The sequence below is a fragment of the Mesoplodon mirus genome (genome assembly GCF_964341445.2).
Source record: "Mesoplodon mirus genome assembly, chromosome: 4".
Taxonomy (NCBI): Eukaryota; Metazoa; Chordata; class Mammalia; order Artiodactyla; family Ziphiidae; genus Mesoplodon; species Mesoplodon mirus.
Window position 1 is genome coordinate 166,212,712 of NC_138979.1, and position 22,920 is coordinate 166,235,631.

Consider the following 22,920-nt stretch of genomic DNA (forward strand, 5'->3'; position numbering starts at 1 on the left):
AGTACAGGTAGAAAGGGAAAGGTGATTAAAGGATTTAAAACTAGCCTTAGATTATATGTACACTGATAATCAATGGTGCACTATTCTTAGTATCTACAAAAACTGAGAGAAAAAACCCAACGACTTAGTTTTCAGTTGAACTTCTGGGAAGCATACCTGAAGGCTGACTTACCCTGTATGTCCTGAAGTAAAGCAGATGTATTTTGACTATTCAGTTCCAAATATCCTAAATATTTTACCTATGAAATACTTAACTGTTTTTTCTTCAAATTGAGCTTCATTCTGATTTCTCATTGCAGTCTGACTAGCATCTTCCGAAGGTGGCATTTTAAATAGTACCCTTGGCTGTTTAAGAGAGATGTGAGTAAAGAAAAAGAGTTGGAAAGTTCTATTGTCTACTTAAAGCACTATAAATAGCAATAGCTATAAAAATAACACCAATAGGACCATAATAATTTCTAATGATTTTTAAAGGACCTTTCAAATGTTTCTCCAAATAACTGTTTACCCAACTAAGGTCACAAATTTTAGGGAAATCATTATTTGAAATTTAAAACACTTTACTCTTCAGGATTATAAATAAAGAATAGTGATTCATTTCAAAATATCTCCAATTGTCTGGCTTTCAAAATCATCCCAGGAAGTAACTGATCCTAAATTCCAAAGTCTATGAAGGAAGGAATAAATAAGATGTGAGCTTGTTAACAGACGCACCTGGGCAGTTTTAGCCAGTAATGAAAGCTACTTTTAACACTCACAACCTTACCTGTGGATAATGGCCCACTAATGGAGTGTGGTTTTAGGAGTTCAGGAAGGTCTGACTGATTACCCAAAATTATAGTTTCCTTCTATTTGCAAAATTATTTAAAATTCTACCAACAGAAATTTATTCTTTGAGGAAGAGTTCAAAAATTTACTCTTTGACTCTCCCCAATCCAGTTCATCTTTCAAATGACAAACATTCTTGAGACAGATAACCATTAAACTGTAGTTCATTCCAAGGCAGGGTTCAGAAAAGTACGACAGTAGGTCACTCCAACATGCTGAATGTTTTTATAGGTCCGCCAGCTAAGAATGGTTTTTACATTTTTGTGTGGTTGAAAAAAAAGTCAAAGTAAGAATAATCATGATGTGAAAATTACATGAAATTCAAATTTCATTTTCCATAAATAAAGTATTATTGGAACATAGCCCACTCATTTCTTTACATATTGTCTATGGTTGTTTTCATTCTATGACATCAGAGGTGAGTTGTTGGGTGAGAGCATATGGCTGTAAAAGTGAAAATATTTAGATACCGGTCCTTTACAGGAAGTTTGGTAACCTCCTTTTCTAAGATATTGGTGTTCTATAAGAATTACTTCCGGCCTCACAGAGGTCACCCTGTAGGAAACCCTGTATGTTTCTGGAAGCAGAGGATAAGGCGAGACATACTGACCAGGGATAAGAAACTAAAATAAGAACCAGAAAATTTTTACCCAACTTTTAAACTTTAAAGCAAAGTTTAAAAGTTGTATGTGCATAAATACATAGGCCCAGAATATAAACCATTCCTCAGGCCATATACGTTTCTTCCTTTTGTCCTTTATTCCTTTTATCCATTATTTTTTCTTTCCTTCCAATTTCTTTCCCTACATCATTGCTTCCTTCCTTTCTTTCTCCTCCCTCCCACTCATTTATTCATTTAATTAATTCATCCACATTTACTGACACAGACACTATGATAGACACTGGGTACACAGTTATTAACAAGAAAAATAAGGTCTCTCTGCCTTCGTGGAGCTTACATTCTAAAGGAGAAGACAAGGACATAAATAAAGAAGACACCCAGGAGCTATGATGGGGGGTAAGGGCAGAGGTTTGCTTTAGACAGGTTGATCAGATTAAGTTCTCACAAAGAGGTGACATTTGAGCTGAAATCTAAAGGATGAAAAAGAGCTGTCACTGAAAGAGTTAAGGGAAAAGCATTACAGAGAGAGGGAGTGGCAAAGGCAAAGGTCCTGGGACAGGAAAGACTTTGCTTAGTTTAAGGAACAAAAGGGACAGTGGTATGTGTGTTGTGGTTGTTAATGAAAACTTTCCTTTAAATTACCAGTATCATAAAAATCAACACCATTTATTAAAAGCTTATTATTTGCAAAAGTTGTATTGGGTGCTTCTCACATATGTTCTCATTTAATGCTCACAAAAACTCTCAATGGTGAAAATTACTAACTTCATTCATTTAAGTCAGAGAAACAGACTTCAAAGATATATGTATTGAATTGTACATTGTGATTAAATGTTGGCAGTTAGACTGTAATCCAGGTCCACCTGACTCAAAGGAGTCTACATTAACTCTGAAAGACAAATAAAGGGTCACATTAAAAAAAATGTGTGTGTTTGTTTATTTAATATGTTGACAAAATGGAGTAGTGGAACTACCATATGCGGACAGAGCAGTTTTATGAGCAAATAGCCAATAAATGCCAATATTACCACCAGGGCTATTTTTATGTGTGTGGTAGAGGTTAGAGGATATACTGGAAAACTGTTCTGCAGCTTTTCTCAAAATTACACATGCCAGAAGAGCATTCCAAAACCTTATTTTTAACAGATGTCATGTGACAGTGTAACAAAACACATACTATATCACAACAAAATTTAATGTTCAAATAAAAACCATTATTTGTACACATTTTTATATTTATTTCAGTATATAATAAAAAAAGATTATATTTTTGGCATATGCCTTTCTTAAGTAAGTTGCAACTCCCTCTGACTTCTGGGTCTGACATTAGGCCAGCTGAAACACACACAGTCAATACCACTGGGGAAAGAGCAGAAGAAAGGATAAAGGAGAGCAAAGATCTACACTTAATTAGCGGTGATGTTATGCAGTTAAATGGCACCTCTATTGTGCTGGTCTCCCAGTTCTTTTAGATCTGAGCTGCAGGAGATTAGTTTCATCACTGAGCTCATAAATGGCCTCTTTCCTCCACCCCTGTTCAATTCGTGACAAATTTATTAGTTCTTTCTAACAATGAAATGAGAATCAGGGATTTCAATTACCACCAGAATGTAGTAAAGGCATGGAGTCCCTTGCAGGTAGTATTTTTCTATTTCATTTTATGGGCAAATATAGAAACATTGTTAACAGACATTAAATGTTATTTATTAGCATGCTAATAAGCCTTCACACTTTTAAAAGTAAACATTAAACTTCGAACAAATTAAACTTAGAATAGTAAGTGTAATGCAGATACTCTGGAAAAGGAATGCACTTTAGAAATAATTTTTTAAAACCAAAATAATCACTGAGTATGATAAAAAGACAAAGATATAAGAGGAGATGCTTATTAGTCATTCTTTCAGCTCAGTTTAGTTTTATCACCTTTTGCACAATTTAAAATTTATGCAAACGTTTTCAATGTTGCCTTTAATTTTTGCCAGAATATTTTGAACCTGGTTTAAAACTGAAATTGAAGAAGCCCAAGGAGGGCTTTAATAACAACTTTCTTCAGTCTGTTTATTTAAAACATGATGAATAAGCAAAAAGAAAAGGTGCAGAACTGAAAAAGAAAAATGATCCCTTCTCCTTCCTAGAAGTGTTCAAAATTACTGGATTCTTCATAATCTTGCACCAGGAATTAAAATCTTTCTCACATGCCAATAGCTAAATATACATATAACACTGTCCAGTCACCATATACATGTGAGCTTAGAGCCTAAGGGTTTATAAATAGTTTTAAAGTTATAGAAAGGCAGGAAGAAGTTTCACTACTATTAAGACCCCAGTGTCGCCTGACTTATTTAATGCACTCTCTCAAAATTATTTAGCTTCTTATAGTCTTTTTCTTGAGGAAGTAGGAGTTCAGTTAGCATTTTACCACACTAAATGCTTAATATGTTTACTAACAAATCATTCTCATAGAAAAAAAATAGAAGAAATTTAAAGGAACGTTTAAAGAAATGCCAGGAACCTAAACAAACAAACAAAAAAAGTGAAGAAATTCTGTTCTCCATAAGCTCACAAGGCATTTAAGCACATTTGCACAGGAGACAAGCGAATTCTAACACAAGTACCAGCCTGGCCACTAACTGGCTGAGCAAGCTATGCGCCTCAGCTTTTTTATCTGTAAGATGAGAATAAAAGTATCTATTTATAGAATTGTTGCAAGGAATAAATTACATACATTTAGAAGTTTTAGCAGTGTATGACACAAAAGAATTGTCTGGTAGCTATTAATATCATTCATTAACAAGACAGAGGATGATTTTTTTCTTCTCTAATGTACAGATCATCACCCTTTGGGGTTGATTTAGCACAATCTTGACAGGAATTAACAAATGCTAAGTAAGTATTTGTTAATAGATTGAAACATAACATTAGTGAGTTTCCAAGATCCCAGACTGGGGAAATCCTCTGTTTCTTTATATTCTGGAAGATCAGCCAGGGATGGGAATTGGAGATAGCCCTTGAAGTGAGAACTACAGTTTCTTTCAATGATCTCCTATTAATACTTTGAACCTCAGAGATTTGTTTTATGAGTCAGCAGAAACTGTTTCACCCAGAAATATATTACTGCTGAGCATTTATTTCCAAATCTGTGGTACATCACAGTCATTACTTAAAATATTGCTTTTCACAACTGTCACTGTTATCAGGAGATGGAAGACAATACAGAGAACACAATGTTATGGCCTAAATGTTTGTGTCTCCCCAAAATTCATAGATTGAAATCCTAATCTCCAATGTGATGATTTTAGGAGGTGGGGCCTTTGGGAAGGGATTAGGTCAGAGGTGGAGTCCTCCTGAAAGGATCATGCCCTTATAAAAGAGACTCCAGAGCGCTCTCTGTCTGCTGTGAACCAGGAAGCAGGCCAGATACTGAATCTGAATCTGCCAACATAAATACTAAATACAGGTAATGAATCTGCATTGATCTTAGACTTCCCAGCCTTCAGAACTGTGAGAAACGGGACTTCCCTGGTGGCGCAGTGGTTAAGAATCTGCCTGCCAATGCAGGGGACATGGGCTCAAGCCCTGGTCTGGGAAGATTCCCACATGCCACGGAGCAACAAAGCCCGTGTGCCACAACTACTGAGCCTGCACTCTAGAGCCCGTGAGCCACAACTACTGAGTCCATGTGCCGCAACTACCGAAGCCCACGCACCTAGAGCCCGTGATCCGCAACAAGAGAAGCCACTGCAATGAGAAGCCCGCGCACCGCAACGAAGAGTAGCCCCTGCTCACCGCAACTAGAGAAAGCCCAAGCACAGCAACAAAGACCCAACGCAGCCCAAAATAAGTAAAATAAATAAATTTATAAAAAAGAACTGTGAGAAACAAACGTTTCTAGTTTAAACCACTCAGTCTCTGGTATTTTTGTTATAGCAGCCCGAAGGGACTAAGACACATGGTTAGTTGTCCAAAGTTTGAGACCCATTTAGGGATGTAACAGGAGAAGAACAAGCAGATACACGTTATGGAGCATGGTATTGAAATGATCACTCAAACTGCAACCCAAATGAAATTGCCCCAAATCGTAAGGCGACAGTTGACTCTGGAAACATGGCAAAAACTCCCAGACAAGCTCAACACTTGCAAAACGTCATAACATGCTTAGATGGTTTTCATTTTTCACAAGAAAATGCAAGTTGTTCTTTACATCAGGCCCAGTGCCCAAGGAAACCAGAGCTTGGACTCTGATGAAGGTACCAGGGGATGTTTTCTGGAAGTGTTGCTTTTTATGGTGTCAACTGCAAAAAGGATGGTATATGGAGACAGATAAAATAAATTCCCCCCTTGTGGCAGCAATTTACAAAATCTGTAACACATACTAATTTCATTTTCACTACTGAGTTTTTAGTAAACCTTCTGTCACAGGGTAAAATCTGGGCTTTTGAGTTCAAAGACTACACTTTGTCTTTGCATTTTTAAAATGTTTCCAAATGGCATCTGTTTTTTAGAAGCTTTTTAAGAAGCTTGATTCAAGCAGACTGCTCAATCTTTAGGACTTCTGCTTTGCATCTCTTTGGATAAACAAAACCAGCCACAGTTTTATATTTTTTATTCTCAAAAGAAAACAATCTAGTCAATCAACTTCCATACACTCAGACACAAGAATACTTCACTCTCAGGGTATTCTATTTTCCATTTTTATTGTCATAAGTTTGGAATTAAAATTAAGTTGCAAATTTCAGGTGAAAGAGGGTGATAAAATTTAATGATCACTAAAATATCAAGTGGAATCTATTTTACTGATCTTGGTTCTCTGCTCTCCTGAGGCCTCTTGACATAGTAAATTGAAGTGTGCAAATCTAATTGGCTGAGACCCTGTCTGACCCTAATACAGACTGCTAACGTTTTATCTCTGCTGAGAACTCATACCAAATTTAAGGCTTGGTAAGCCTCTTCATCTTTTGAGAAAATAGAGATTTTAATGAGCCATTAAGTCACATAGCCCTGAAAGGGGCAAAGTGTTGCCCAAGCCTCCATCCCCTATACTCGCCCATGTTTTAAGTCATTGCTTAGGACCGTTATTTTTTATTTTTTTATTTTTTTTGCGGTATGCGGGCCTCTCACTGCCGTGGCCCCTCCCATTGCGGAGCACAGGCTCCAGACGCGCAGGCCCAGCGGCCATGGCTCACGGGCCCAGTCGCTCCGCGGCATGTGGGATCCTCCCAGACCGGGGCACGAACCCTTGTCCCCTGCATCGGCAGGCGGACTCTCAACCACTGCACCACCAGGGAAGCCCAGGACCGTTATTTTTTAATCATACATCAGACAAAGAAAAAGATACAAAGAGATTTGCCTACATTTTGAAGACTGCATCTTGGGAAGAATAAGTGCATATGCATTACATTTTTGTTTCTAGAATTATAGAAGTTCCATTATAACTCTCAGGAATTATCTGAGGGATGACCAGGATATTGCATTTACCTTCCAGTTTAGTAAAGCCTTAAAGAGTCAATCCCAGTTCACCAATTTATTCAAATTGGGACTTCTAAAAACATACTTTAGTATCTCCCAAGCTAATGAGAATTTCTGGGGAAATTTAAGAATCTCTTTTACTAATCCTTCAACTCTTGTGGAGATCCAGTGTTAGGATTCAGCATCCCACATCACCCTCACTTTTCCTTCTAAAGTAACTCAGGGACTCTTAGCTACCCCATCCCTGCTTTCTACCCACAATCTCTAAATTCCCCAAACCACTACCTAGTTTGAAAATTCAGGTTTGGACATTCTACAGCCAGGCAGAAATGAATGACAGCAAAGCCACAGAGACTACCCAGTTGGTCTGTCACTAGCCCACTTTATCCCACGGTTGCTTACTACGGGAGGACTGGCCGTCTACTGGGATTACTGAGCAGTTAATGTTCTATACTGTCAGCCTCTGCCAGGGCAATTTATTTGCCCATGTCAGTTTTCTGTCTTTGGTGGTTTTTCTTGCCTAGTTTATCTCCAACGATGTGACTTGCCAACCCTACACTGGAATTCTTTTCCATAATGTAATACACCTATATTAATATTTATTAGACTTGTTCCAAAAGAACTAAGAAATTCGAGTTCTATTTTTTTCTTCAAAATACTACACTGCCATAGGCTACTCTATAAGTAGCTGAAATGAAGTAATGACTGAGGAAAAGATTATCTTCTCCTTCCAGCTCACTTCAGATGCTTGTGCCTAAGCACTATTTAAATGACAAAAACAAAAATCAAACACCTGCCCCTCCACTCCCAAAACATTTCTAAAAAACTAAAATCCTTCAAATGGAAGATCTCAGAATATATATATATATATATATATATATATATATATATATATATATATATATATATAGTTGTTGTTGTTTTGGTTTTTTGTTTTTTGTTTTTTTTTTGCGGTACGCGGGCCTCTCACTGTTGTGGCCTCTCCCATTGTGGAGCACAGGCTCCGGACGCGCAGGCTCAGCGGCCATGGCTCACGGGCCCAGCCGCTCCGCGGCATGTGGGTTCTTCCTGGACCGGGGCATGAACCCATGTCCCCTGCATAGGCAGGCGGATTCTCAACCACTGCGCCACCAGGGAAGCCCTCAGAATATATTTTTAAAAAGCTGTCTAGGACAGAAATTAAACATAATTACAGTCATCTGAAAAACAACAAGTCGACAGTGCCACTTAATGTCCTTCAAGGGCATAGCTTCTGAAATGTCTCCAAAAAAATTACTTTTTTAAAGAACATAAACCCAATTTTAAAAAATTAAATGAAGGATTCAGTTCATTTTAAATGAAAGTACTGATACTGAAGAAAGTGTCCAGAAATAATTTTAGATTCTAGATACTACAATTAAAATGTTCCCTTTTTCCTCTTAAAATAATGAGACTGATATTCATATGTAGCCCACATAGTCAATTTCATTACTGCCATATTGTGACTTTTTTCACTTTTTCATTATATTTAGTAGCTATCCAAAGATGTAACATTTCCTTTAGCACAATCATGGTTGCCTAGTGGAAGACAGAGGAAGAGAGGAGAGGAAGAGGGAGGGGAAAGGGGAGGAAAGGAGACGGTGAGGGAGTGGCTCCACGAGGGTAGGTCTCATGAAGGCAAGGATGTTTACTGTTTCAATGCCCAGCATGCAGCATGCTTGGTACATAGTAGGTGCAAATAAATAGTCTGCGTGTGGAATTCATATTTATGGAGGACCTGCCAGATACCAAGGTTTATACACTTCTAACCATAGTTAGTCCTCTCAACAGTCTTATGAAGTCAGCAATATTATTGTCCCCAATTTATATATATGAATACTGCCTCGAAATAACCTAAAGATGACCTAGTAAAAGAGGACAATGAATAGCAAAAATCGTGTTCATAATCATCTGTTTTTATCTCATTTAAAATAAAACCAAAAGCCAGATTACGGTAAGTCAGCAGAAGACGAGGGGCACATGTATATTCCAGACACTCTGTTAAGTGACTGTCATAGGTAGCACTTTGAAGCTTTTCATAACGAAGCATGATACTCTTTTGGTGTGCTTTGCATTCTGGGGTTCACAAAGTGACACGGGGGAAGGAAAGCAAGAAACTGATGAAAGGTGAGCCAGGTAGGCTGGAAATTTAAAAAATAAAAACAAAAACAACAGCAACCTTACCACTAGCAGCCATCACAAGTAAGGTGTCAGTCACTGAATATTTTTCAACTAAAGTGAGGAAAAATGGATTAACTTTTGTGTCTATTTAAAATGTTTCAGCTGATCTGCAGCGGATTAAAGAAGGGATTTGCTTGTTTCAATGTACCTCAAACCCATATGCAAATAGGACTGTGATACTGTGCCACACATTTATAGTCAAAGACAATACTTTGTTTTTAAGAAGAGCAGCACAATGTAACTGCAAATGAATGTCACACACACACACACACATGCACACACACACACACACACACACACACAAGCCAGGCAATGTTAAGCTCCAGTGAAGAATTTTGGTAATTACCAGCTGTATTGTAAAAATCACTCAATATGTTTGTCTCCATTGTTTGTGATTCCTCTGAAGATTGAAAACACTCTCCTCTCTGCTGCTGTCCCCACCCTCGCCATTTTATCCTTTTCTGTCCCCACAGATTCCTACCACTTGTGACAGATTACTCACTTGCTGACCTTTTGTTTCAATACTACATTCATGGAGGGAGGGAGAGCAGAACAGGATAGAGAGAAGGAGGGAGAGTGAAAGTAACTGTATGTGTGTGTTTGTGTGTGTGTGTATGTGTGTACAGGAATGATAGAACTTGGAAGTCGCCCCCCAGTTTTTTGAACAAAAATGAACTCTAGGACAGGGATGGTGGTTGTTTTTTAATGGGTAGACCTTAAAGAGAACCAGGAATAGGTGCTGTGTAAACAAGAGACCAGCAGGGTGGTATTCATTTGTTTATTTAGTCAACAGAAATTTAATGAGTACCTACTATGGAAAGGCATTATGCTACCTAGTGGATATTTACAAAAGTGAATGATTTGTTTCATAAATATGATAGGAAATTACAATTTTTTATTTTAAAATAAATTTTTATTTTAAAACCTAAACCCCTTAGCTAAGTGGATTCAAGGATTAAACAAATATTTATTCAGCTTTACTGATTATTTTCCCTTTGAAATATTATTTGTTAAGCTTCATGACACTATGCTCTCTAGAATTTATTTTCTTTAGGTCTTAGACTCCTCTGCAGGATTTTCATCCTTAGCCTGTTATTTAAGTGTTGGTGTTCCACAGGGTTAAGTTTTCATTTCTTTATTCTACATATTTCCCTGGGAGTTCTCATTGCTCTTTTGACTTTTATTTATTTTTTAAAGATTTATTTATTATTTATTTTTGACTGTGTTGGGCCTTAGTTGCAGCACTCGGAATCTTCGTTGAGGCGTGCAGGCTCTTCATTGTGGTGCATGGGCTTTTCTCTAGTTGTGGTGTGAGGGCTCCAGGGTGTGTGGGCTCTGTAGTTTGCGGCACGAGGGCTCTCTTGTTGAGGCACGTGAGCTCAGTTGTTGCGACACGTGGGCTTAGTTGCCCCGTGGCATGTGGGATCTATAGTTCCCTGATCAGGGATCGAACCCCTGTCCCCTGAATCGTAAGGTGGATTCTTTGTCACTGGACCACCAGGGAAGTCCCACTCCTATGACTTTTAGTATCATCTCTATATGATACAGAGACCAGATCTGATGACACCAAATTCTGCATGTCCAGTTCAATATAGGACATTGCCACCTGGATGTTTCAAGGCACCCAAACTCAGAATACCATAAAACTGAACTAATCAACTTCCCCTTATCTCATGGCCTAGCACAGCCATCCATGAAATTGCCCAATCAAGAAACTGAAGAGTCATTCTTAACTCCTTTCTTTATACTTCCCAACGATCTAAAAGTTCCCTAAGTTTTTATATCCTAAATTATACTACGAAACCACCCATTCCTCTTCACACACTCCGCTACCACGCAATCCAAGTCACTTTCAACTCTTGGCAACATTCTCACGAACACTTGCTTAATTGGCCTCCCTGGTTTCAATCTTGCCTGCCCCCAATGGTTTTAGACTTTAAAGCTAGTTACTTGTTAAAAATGAAAATTTGATCACATTGTTCTCTTGTTTCAAACCCTTTACTGGCTTCCCATATACTAAAGGTAAGATTCCAACTCCTTTATGAGATCCTTTAGACCTCTGTTTACCTTACAAACTCTTGTCTTGCCTCTCCTCTCTCAGACAGTATACTCCACCACACTGAAATCCTTTCAGTTCCTTAAACATGAAATTGATGCTTTTACCTCAGGTATTCCCATATCCTTTGCACTGCCTAAAACTTACCTTTACTCCAAACCCACCAATGCTAACTCCTGATTATCATTTAAATATTGGCTTCCTTCAGGAAGCCTACCTGGATTGCCACTCCACTCCTGCTCATCCCACCCACCTTCAACCCCCTATACTTGCACCCAACCTACCTGTATCTCTACCAAAGATAGGTGCTGTTATATGTTCCCACAATGATGTATACATCCTCTCTAATATCATTTTTTAATATTTTATTATAAACATCTATTTAAAATTCTTTTTCATTAATTCTGGTATATAGGGCAACAAACTATCTAGCATAAGCAACCTGCCCAGTACAGTGCCTTGCACAGAACTGGTACTCAATAAATATTTGTTCAATGAGTAAATGGAGCACCTTTTATTTACAGGGAACTGGGAAGTGTTTAGAGATAAATAAACACCCCCTACCCTTAAGGAGGATAACATTAAATGTAGAATGGCTGTTATACATAATTATATGATGATAATGAGTAAATAAAATTGACTTCAATTTGGATACATGGGGATTTGCTAACACTGTAAATTGTAATGAAATATTTAGCTCTCCCTTCTGGGATACTCTAATCCACACTAAACACTTCTGGAAGACAGTTTTATGATTTTATATTACAGATGAGAAAATAGGCACAGCAAAGTTTCTCAAGGTTACCTAGTGAATCATAAGCAGAGCCAAGGCTTAAAACTCAAAGTGGTCAATATCCAGTACTTAGTGCTATAATTTTTTTTTTTTTTTTTTTTTTGCAGTACGCGGGCCTCTCACTGCTGTGGCCTCTCCCACTGTGGAGCACAGGTTCTGGATGTGCAGGCTCAGTGGCCATGGCTCACAGGCCCAGCCGCTCCATGGCATGTGGGAACTTCCCGGACCAGGGCATGAACCCGTGTCCCCTGCATCGGCAGGTGGACTCTCAACCACTGCACCACCAGGAAAGCCCAGTGCTATAATTTTTAAAAAACGATTTTTTCTTTTTCTCCCCAAAGTTCTATTTTGTGATTGTAAGACTTCTACCTATATACTTTAATAATCGTCTCAAAAATATCACCTGTAATATTTATATTTGAATATGGAAACTCAGGAATGGAGGCACTTTTCGATGGATTTTCCTCTAGTCTTAAAATACAAGGCTTTGTGTGATGTGTCCCTGCACGCTTGTACACTCTGAGAGGCATTACGTTCCTTCTTTGTTCTTAACAGTGTTAGTATTAGGCACTAATCACCACTACAAAGTGCCAACCTTGAACTCCTCTGCTGTTGGACATCGTGTTGGACACTCTATATGTTTAAATGTCCATAGTTAGTTGGCTGGTGCATTCTAGGCACTCAATGGACATTTTGGTAGAAAATGCTGCCAGTACTTAATAAAATATTCAAGAAACAACATAGGCTATTAAATTTAACAGGATTTCTGGTTCCAACATTCATACTGTGAGAGAAGTAAACTAAAAAAAGGTTTATGATGCCATTTCAAAAGGCCAGATATGTACTAAGTACTCAATAAATATGCTTATTCTCATTTTGGTATTCTGGGGCCAATGGTAAACATAATGCATAACCAAAATGCATCATAAAGCCTTTATCACCTTCTCACTATATACAATTAGTACACATATATACCTTTGCTCTTTATAACAATAAGCATTGCTGACATTAATTTCTCAGAGATATACAGGGCAAGTATACACTTGAGATTTTTTTCCTAACCCCAGACTGAACTTTCTTTTTTTTTTTTTTTGCCGTACGCGGGCCTCTCACTGTCGCGGCCTCTCCAGTTGCGGAGCACAGGTTCCGGACACGCAGGCTCAGTGGCCATGGCTCACGGGCCCAGCCACTCCGCGGCATGTGGGATCCTCCCGGACCGGGGCATGAACCCGTGTCCCCTGCATCGGCAGGCAGTCTCAACCACTGCACCACCAGGGAAGCCCTGAACTTTCTTTTTATACCTGAATAGAGCACAAGATGTTAAAAGAATTTAACCTGTACAAATTGTGGCTAACACTTGCTACTTTTATTAGGTATGCAGAACTACACTCCTCTTAATCATTCTTCAGTTCAATTATACAATTTTCTCTCACCAGATACATCAAATAGAAGAACCCCCAATTAAAGAACATTTCTCTTGCTCTTTGAGCCTTGCTTAACCCATCCTTTGTTCACCAGAAGCAAACACCTCTACCTCTAAAGCACTCAAGCCAGCTCATTATATCACTCTCCAGTCTTGCCTTGCAGCTCCAGGCCCAGGAAGAACTTTAAATGTCCAAAGTATTTACTGTTCTTAATCCCCAATGTGACGTTAAGTGAATTGGTTCTGTCATGTGAGTATAACTGATTTTGTTTCCCCTAATAAAGATAGACACTCAACTTACTCATTTGTAAGCTAGCCCAATGTAAAAGGAAGAGAGAACTTCTGTCAGACATCAAGTTAACATCAATTGCTCATACCATGGAAATGTCAATTAAAACTCTAGTGCAATCTTTCAAACACAATTTTCCAGTCCAAGAAATGTGTATACATCCAGAGTGAACGGAGAGGCATACAAGGATGAGCTCAATATATGTGTTAATATTTTTGGTTGGTAATTAGTAGATGATATTCATGGAGTCAGAATACTTTTGATCTTCACTTGAAAATGTAGATTCCATGAATTCATCCTCATTCATTAGCCCTGCTTTTGGGGAAAGGACTGTGTAAAGATGTTGCTTTCATTTCCTAATGCTGCAGTTCCTACTAAGCTATACCAAGGAATAAAGGTTCCTTTCAAGAGTAGCATAGAGACTGAGTTGGCTTCCTGCTTTCAGAGATTATAAATGTTCTCAAACACTTCTAAAATGAAGCAAATTCCAACTTGGGTTTCAAAGATCTTTTCATTTATTTATTTTTTTTTACTCCATTTGCCATAGTGGTCTGAATGTGAAAATAATGAAGGCTAATAGAGTAAAAACAAATGTTTAAACCAAAGATACCTGCCCTATTGGAGAATTTACTTTACCTGCAAAGATTCCATTTCTTCATCTTTTCTGTGAGTCTCCTCCAGCAGATCTATAATAAGAAAGTAAAATATCCATCAAAATACAATGTCAAAATGCATTGCCTCTTACTTTCAAACTCGATTCAGTCAGTAGCTTGTATAAACCGTTGTCCGGAAAGAGAATTTAATATATTTAAGTGTAAGAAGCAACATGAAAGAAATGTCCTCTGATCCCAACTGGTGAGATGCGGTAGAGATCTGGATTCTGTCAAACCTAAGCTAGCTAAGAAGCCCTGGGAGGTCCTAGGTCGGGTGGCGATACCAGAAAATGAGACCAACTCAATTACAAATCCAAAATCACACCAATGTTTTAGAAATCTGGTCTAATGCTTATGTAACTCAAAAGCAACACAAAATTTTCTTTAAAAAACAACAGCAACAAAAACTTTTTTCTTTTGAAAGAAAAAAAATAGAAACAAACCATTTGCTCTTAAAATAAGCTCCCAAGCCAAGTTCCACCTCCAGAGTCAATTTTTATAACCAAATTAAAACACCCTGGAATAATGGGTGTTATTAATGAAAGTAGAATACCACCTTAACTGTAAACTCATATTAATTATCATTTCACACTGAGAGGGTGGGAAGCATTGATGTTACATCTGAACAACCTTCTGGCACCATCTCAGAGAAATTAGTGGCTGGAAGAGAGTTCTGTCTAAATGCATGTGTATAACCATGGTATCTCAGTGCCCTAGACTAATTTATGAACTTGCTATAAAGGAAAATGAATTTGGCAAGCAGAATTTTCTGCCTGCAGCTATACCACCTTGTGCTATGATCTTATTAGATCTCACAAACCTAAAGAGGGCTGGGCTGAGTTAGATCTTGGATGAAAACTGGCAAGAAATACCTACAGCAGCGCACATTAACATTAGCATTTGCCTTACTCTGTGATTGATATAGCTTACCAAGAAGGCTGTGCTGCATAAAAGGAAAATATAACGTACAGAAATTCAATATGTACCCCAGAAAGGCAAATGCAAATGTTTTTAGCAAGTGCTACTAGATGGAGTGAGAAGCAGTAATATACTGGGTAACCAAGTCACGCTGGTATATGTCATAACTGGGCAGGCAATATCCTGAAACTTCAGGAGACCTGGTAGATGATATAATTGATGGTGATGGCCCTTTGAGATTGCACAGCTAAGAGAAATACAGAGGGGTGGCAAGCAATCCCCTCAACACAGTGTACTGGGATTAAGGATGAAAGTTAGTTTTTGCTCTGTATCTGTAGACGGCTGGTGTTGGCTCCCAAAACACCCATAATCAGAGTTACATCAAGAAAGTTACAGGAGCATGCCAATGTATTAGGGCGTTTTTTTTTTGTTTTTTTGTTTTTTTTTTTTGCGGTACGCGGGCCTCTCACTGCTGTGGCCTCTCCCGTTGCGGAGCACAGGCTCCGGACGCGAAGGCTCAGCGGCCATGGCTCACAGGCCCAGCCGCTCCACGGCATGTGGGATCTTCCCGGACCGGGGCACGAACCCGTGTCCCCTGCATTGGCAGGCGGACTCTCAACCACTGCGCCACCAGGGAAGCCCAGGGTGTATTTTTAAAGGTTTTTTTGTTGGCACATCAGGATTTTTAGCTATATGGTACAGAAACCAACTTGGGGTGTGGTAAATTCAGTGCCCTCAATCATTCCTCTTTCTGCATCCTTACTCAATTGCATTGTAACTACTTCCATCAAGAGGTCACATGTATCTTGCATCTAGGCTTGCCTCCTGACTTGATTTGGTAAATAGAATACAGCAGAAGCAATTCTGTGCCAATCTGCATTAAGGGCTCCAAAAGGTCTCATGCATTTTCACTTTTCCACTTGGAACTCTTTCACTACCATTTGAACAAGCCCAGGCCAGCCTGCCAGATGACAAGAGACATAGGGTCCAGTATTCTTTCCACCCCTGAAACCCTGCAGGTTGCCCCAACTGGTAGCCTGCAAATGTCCAGAAGCATGGATGACTCAGATGGGAGCCCAACTGAGACCAAACTGTCCAGCTGAGCCCAGTAGCGACTTCAACTCAGAGAATCATGACCTATGGAATAAATGGAATTGGGGGATGCTTTGGTACACAGCACTTGCTAACTGAGAGCAACCAGCTGCTAACTGAATAGCAAGCATTCAGAATTTACTAGAAGGATGTAAGAGTAACTTATCAGTACGATACATCTAGTAACAATAGATAACAGAAAAGTGGATCCAGACTCTGGAGAGAGTAACAACTGGTCTGGGGGTGTAGGGATGTAGGTAGCATGAACTAATGGGCATTTTATACTGGGTAACACTAATCCGTGCATTACTCCACTCAAAATGAAATTCCATAAAGAGAAGAGCTAATGAGACTAGCTTAGATCTTTTGCCTACTGCTTGGCCAGGGGAATGTATGAAGTGCTTTCACTGATAATCCCAAAAGGATTGGATGAAGAACAGAAGGGACTGTTTCCAAACATCAGGGTACTATTAACAAAAGGAGGAGGTATGGATATCAGACAGGCCAAAGCAACAGCCAGTTTTAGTAATTCTATCTTCAGTACAACACTTTTCAATATTTGTGAGACATAAATGACTTCAATATCTTGGCTATCGTAAATAATGCTTCAGTAAACATGGGGGTGCATATATCTTTTTGAATTTAGTGTTTTCATTTTCTTCAGATAAATACCCAGAAGGGGAATTGCTGGACCATGTGGTAGTTCTAGTTTTAATTTTTTGAGGAACCTCCAAACTATTTTCCATAATGGCTGCACCAACTTACATTCCCACCAACAGTGCACAAGTGTTCCCTTTTCTCCACATCCTCGCCAACAATTGTTTTTGTTGTCTTCTTGATAATATCCATTCCAACAAGTGTGAGGTGATATCTCATTATGGTTTTGATTTGCATTTCCCTGATGATTAGTGATGTTGAGCATCTTTTTATGTGTACGTTGGCCATCCGTACGTCTCCCTTGGAAAAATGTCTATTCAGCTCCACTGCCCATTTTTTAAAACAGACTGTTTGTTTTTTTGAAATTGAGTTGTGTGAGTTCTTTATATAATTTGGATATTAACTCCTTATTGGACATATCATTTGCAAATGTCTTCTCCCACACACGGGGTTGCCTTTTTGTTTTGTTGATGGTTTCCTTTGCTGTGCAAAAGCTTTTCAGTTGTATGTAGTCCCATTTTGTTTATTTTTGCTTTTGTTGCCCTTGCCTGAGGAGACAGATCCAAAAAATATCGTTAAGACTGAGGTCAAAGAGCTGACTGCCTATGTTTTCTTCTAGGAGTCTTATGGTTTCAGGTCTTATAAAGTCTTTAATCCAGTTTGATTTTATTTTTGTATATGGTGTAAGAAAGTGTCCATGAATGAATAAAGAAGATGTGGCACATATATACAATGAAACATTACTCAGCCATAAAAAACGAAATCTTGCCATTTGTAACAACACAGATGGACCTAGAGGGTATTATGTTAAGTGAAATAAGTCAGAGAGAGGAAGACAAATACTGTATTATTTCACTTATATGTGGAATCTAAAAAACAAAACAAAACAAAACAAAAACATACCAAAAACCAAAACAAAACAGAAACTGACTCATCAATACAGAGAACAAACTGGTGGTCCCTGAGGGTAGGGGGATGGGATTGGGTGAAATAGGTAAAGGGGATTAAGAGGCACAAAATTCCAGTTATAAGACATGCAAGTCACAGGGATGTAATGTACTGTATAGGGAATACTGTCAATAAAGTTACAATAGCTTTGCATGATGACAGATGTTTACTAGACTTATAGTGGTGATCAATTTGTAATGTATATAAATGTCAAATCACTAAGTTGTACACCTGAAAATAATACAATATTCTATGTCAATTAAACTCCAATTTTAAAAATTTAAATTAAAAAATAAGTACTTGTGAGACACAAGATCACTACTGCCTCTCTATGTGGACATGGCCATTTTGCTCCACTATGGATATTAGGAGGTTCTCAGAGCTGAGCCTCTTGTAATGAATTAGATTGCTTAATGATACAGTGGAGCTGGAACGGTGGATAGTGGGGTCTATCAACCATTAAAGAAAACTGATCTTGTTCCTCCAGAGTCAACTTGGTATGGCAAACACCAAACCCCTTATCTAAAATTAACTGGATAAATAATGAGTACTGGATCTCTTATACAGACAAACTCAACTCACACATTTGATAAAATATATATGTAAAGGAGTTCAGTCTACCCTCAGAACTTCACAGAATTACTGCAATTTAAAAATCATGTTCTCAGTTTTCTTCAAATACATAAAGGTCATGCTGCTCTTCCAAAAAGCTGATACCAATAGCGATGCTTGATTTTGAATGGCTGAACAAAAACTGCCAAGGAATTCCTATAATTGATATTTAAAATACAAAACTCCCCTTCTGTTCACCCCCACTGACTCTCATCCCAGCTTATATCAAGAGTATAAGTAGACACCTGTTTTTGTTTTTGTCTCCATGTCACATTCCTCCCCTTTGAGAACTTCATGTTCTTCTTTTCCATGTGATTCCTGTGAACTTTCAGTAAAGGGGTTAACTTCTTTGGCCACAAAAGTAGGTCATGACCCAGAATGGCCAATTAGAGCACCCTACCTCCCTGCACATATAAGCTAAGCAAGGCCAGCAGTGATATGGATACCAGGAAAGAATATCTCCTTCTGAAGCTGCAAGCTTATATGAGCCTGGAGCTTTCAAGGCTCTATTTTCTACTATGTCAAAGGAACTTGTACAACAATGAAGCTGGTAAAGAAGAAAGCAGAGCCAAGAAACAGAGAGCTGGTTGAGGACAGATCCACCTTTATCTGAAGTCCACGTAACTGCTGAACTTCTAACACTACTTTTTTTCTTCAGTAGCGGTAGTTGGATTGCTGTCATTTCTAAAAGTCTCTGGGGATGTGGCTGTATTGAACCTTCTTATCTCTATGCAGAAACTTGGAGAACTTAGAGTTAGCAAGAACTTTCTATTCCACAGTGAAACATTTCATTCTGCAATAAGTAGATGAAGACATGAAGCTCAAAGAAGGCAAATGGTTTGCCTGCAATTACCTAGTTAGTGCTAGAGACACAACTAGAGCTTTGCTCTCCTGTTTTCCTACCCTATCTATCATATGCTCTCTTTGGTACCACTCAGTACTTATTGTACCTTTCTTCATATGGTTATTATTTATTTATTTATTTATTTTATTATTAGTAGTATTAATTTTTTTTTTTTTTTTTTTTTTTTTTTGCGGTATGTGGGCCTCTCACTGTTGTGGCCTCTCCTGTTGTGGAGCACAGGCTCCGGACGCGCAGGCTCAGTGGCCATGGCTCATGGGCCCAGCCGCTCCATGGCATGTGGGATCTTCCTGGACCGGGGCACGAACCCGTGTCCCCTGCATTGGCAGGCGGACTCTCAACCACTGTGCCACCAGGGAAGCCCAATATGGTTATTTTTAAAATGCACATGTTTGTATTCCTCTCACTTACCTTAGGAGTTCACTGATGTCAACAACCAGGGCTTTGACATCTTTATACCCATAGCCTCACTAACAACTGCTTATCTACCTTTGCTACTTAACTTGGATCCCCCCAAATACCTTTCTCTGCCTACATCACTTCTCTATGCAATTGCTCACTTGTTAAGTGCATTGTTCAATTACATGCATTTGGGATGATAAACAAGGTTATCAACCTGTGCTGATGAAATATGGCTACTGGGCATCACTGAGGAGTGACTACTGCAAACAGACACAGGATGAGAGAACCTGTCCACAGGTGAGACCTCTGGACAGTTGACGTTACATAATGCTGTGACACCTGAGTGTGATGAGTGCACCTGGATATAATGAGTAAACTTGCTGTTTGTTCTTCCAGCATCAGAACAAATGATCGGCATGGAAAAAGCTGAAGGGCTGCTCTGCTCCTTTGCTCACCACTGGCATGTTCATGTTTTGCTTTATTATTCTCTGGTTTGCTGTTCTATACAAACAGAATTCAACTGCCATGCAAATTGCTGTGGCTAAATGTGCTTCCATCAACATTAGTAAATGAAAGATATTTTTGGTGAAAAGGGCAACCATTCTGTGTATTTTCCTTGGACAGGCTCTAGCCAGTTTAAAAGAGCTGATACTAACTCATTATGACATATGGTTATTAGAGGAGGGAAAAAGTCCCACTTAAAAAAGCAGGACATCATGGATGAGAACTGGAGAATCCTGTTGTTTTGTTTTGTTTTGTTCCACGTTGCATTTCTCTGGCACATGCAGGGTAATATATCATGATCATGTTTTTGGCTAAGACTGTCTCTACCACTTCCTTCACAACTAGTGGTCTGGCTATTTAAGGAGGTTTGACACTTTTTATGTTGATTCTGGTTCCTAGTAGCCAAGGAAACAGATATGTTGTTTGTTTATTTGCTTTTAAAAGGAGAATCATGTTCAGGTGGGCATAACCAATACACTCATCTAGCAACTTGACCCTTCACAGAAAGGTTGGCAATCAAGTTTAGAAAGGAGTAGTGTTTTTTTTCTTCTCTAACTTTTACTATAAAATATCTCATCCTTATTATAACTCAGCCCGGCTGGTAATGAAGAGAAAGTTATAGAAACAAGGGTTTCAGACTCAGCAATATTTATAACAACAGCACCGGACACAGTAGCACTGGCAGAAGAATATGGTGAATTAGTGACTGAGGCTTAGGGAAAAGCATTTAGTCTCTGGCTCCTGTATCTCACTTAGTAATTCAGTGCTCCTTTTCAATGCTACTCTATGTGTCCTGACATTCAGCGAAAACAAGAGATAATGTAAATTCTCAAAAGAATGCAATACTTTTTAAAAAGTAAATGTGTGCCATTCCTCTTTGTGGGTGGCAGTCGCAATATAATGAAATTAACCAAATTAAAGAGCGCACTGCAACCCTTAAAAGGTCATAAACGATGGACCTAGCTTCCCACAGTTACATACTAGATACTCCAAATTCTATCTACATGCTGAAGACATGGTTGATTTCTCTTTTCCTCTCCTGGCTCTCTAGTTATTTAGGATTACTGACATTTTAGGGACAGAAGGGACCGCTGAAATAACCTAATGCCAAGGTTTTCAGTTTTTTTTAAAAAAAGAAGTAGAATTCTGCCTTATGAGTGAAATCACACACACTTTCAAGTGTATATTATGAATAAACAATTAAGAAAGCTGCTTTGGTGGAAGCAGAAGTGAAGGGTCTGGAGGCCAGACCACTGGACTTCCCTCCTATCCTGGGGTCAACCCCTGTGGTGCCATGGTGGGGCAATCAAGCTCCACACTGTGCTGATTGAAAACCACTGATCGAATCCCACCTTCTCACAGCTTGTAGATGAGGTCTGAGTTCCGAGAGATTAAAAGGCTCTGGTGACATCACATAACTAGTAGATAGAAGTATGTGAACCTGAGCGTAGGGCTTCTGAACTGGACCAGGGTCCTATACTTTGTTTCATAAAACAGTGACTACCTTCCTTTGCCTTTCAAGATTTCTACTGAAACGACATAGTATTTCAAGCCCTACCGTGAATACCTGTAAATTTTCCAATGCCTCCCCAAACTAAAAGTAAACTTTGCTAAAGCACTTGTGTATCAGCAATCTAGAAGACCTACAGTTAACAGCTGTGCACAATAAAATTCCTCAACTCTGGGAGGTAACATCGAAAGATGTGGCTTTGATGGAAAGCAAATACCTAGACACTTAAAAAAGCAGTTGTTTTTGGCAAGATGTGTTCAACATACAACATACAGAATATCTCACAACATAAAACAACAACAAAAAAATCTGTTTAAATGAATGGGTAACAGTTGAATAGTTCCTCAGCTTAATATAACATTTGCCAGTAAATGTTTTTCCTATTTTATTGTACTAGTAAACGTAAATAGGATAAATGAATAACAATATGACTCTATAGTAGACGAAATACCTCAAAAATCAATAAAATGTGTTGGTTTAAAATTAACATAAGTAAAACACTTAAAATAGTGTCTGGTACTTAGTAAGAGTTTATATATATATATCTGTTTTTTTAAAAAAATTACCCTTCAGTATGCCTGCTAAAATCAGAAAAATGTGTGAAAAATAATCACCTGCATTTTAAAACAAATAAGCAAAAAAAGCCCTCAAGCATCCTGCTTTTAGATTCCATCCATAATTGGTAGCTACGTTATTTAGAACTCTGCCATATCTACTGCCACCCACTGGTTGATATCTGGATATACCACAAGTGTTAAGAGCTTTCTCATAAGGTCCGACCACAGAAAACACACAGGTTGAAATGAAGAATAACATTCAAAAAGTATGGCTATCCTCTGTGGTTTGTCTCAGACACTGAAACAACATGCTGGTCTACAGATGGGGCCCAAATGGTCTAATAAATGAAAGGTTTATAATCCACTGTCTGTCTTAGGTATGTGGTAAAACATCCCAATACAGGTACTTATGTTTTATTTGATGTCAGTCCATTTCTGGTGAAACTTTCCATCTTGACAACTTTATAGAGATTTAAAACATCTCCACAAAATTGCTACACTACAGAAAACAACAAAATTATCTACCCCA

The 22,920-nt window shown here is 38.6% G+C and overlaps 1 protein-coding gene across 3 annotated transcripts in view; it reads right to left on the reverse strand.

Moving 5' to 3' along the window:
• Positions 1-22,920, reverse strand: part of CEP128 (centrosomal protein 128) — a 442,632-nt gene that overhangs the window by 75,995 nt on the left and 343,717 nt on the right. For 2 of the 3 annotated variants that reach the window (XM_082619712.1, XM_082619711.1), the window contains one exon: positions 14,313-14,362. The exons of the other annotated variant lie outside the window; for it this stretch is intronic. In XM_082619712.1, the coding sequence (XP_082475838.1) occupies positions 14,313-14,362 (50 nt within the window). The remainder of the gene's footprint in view (positions 1-14,312; positions 14,363-22,920) is intronic. 3 annotated transcript variants of the gene reach the window in all.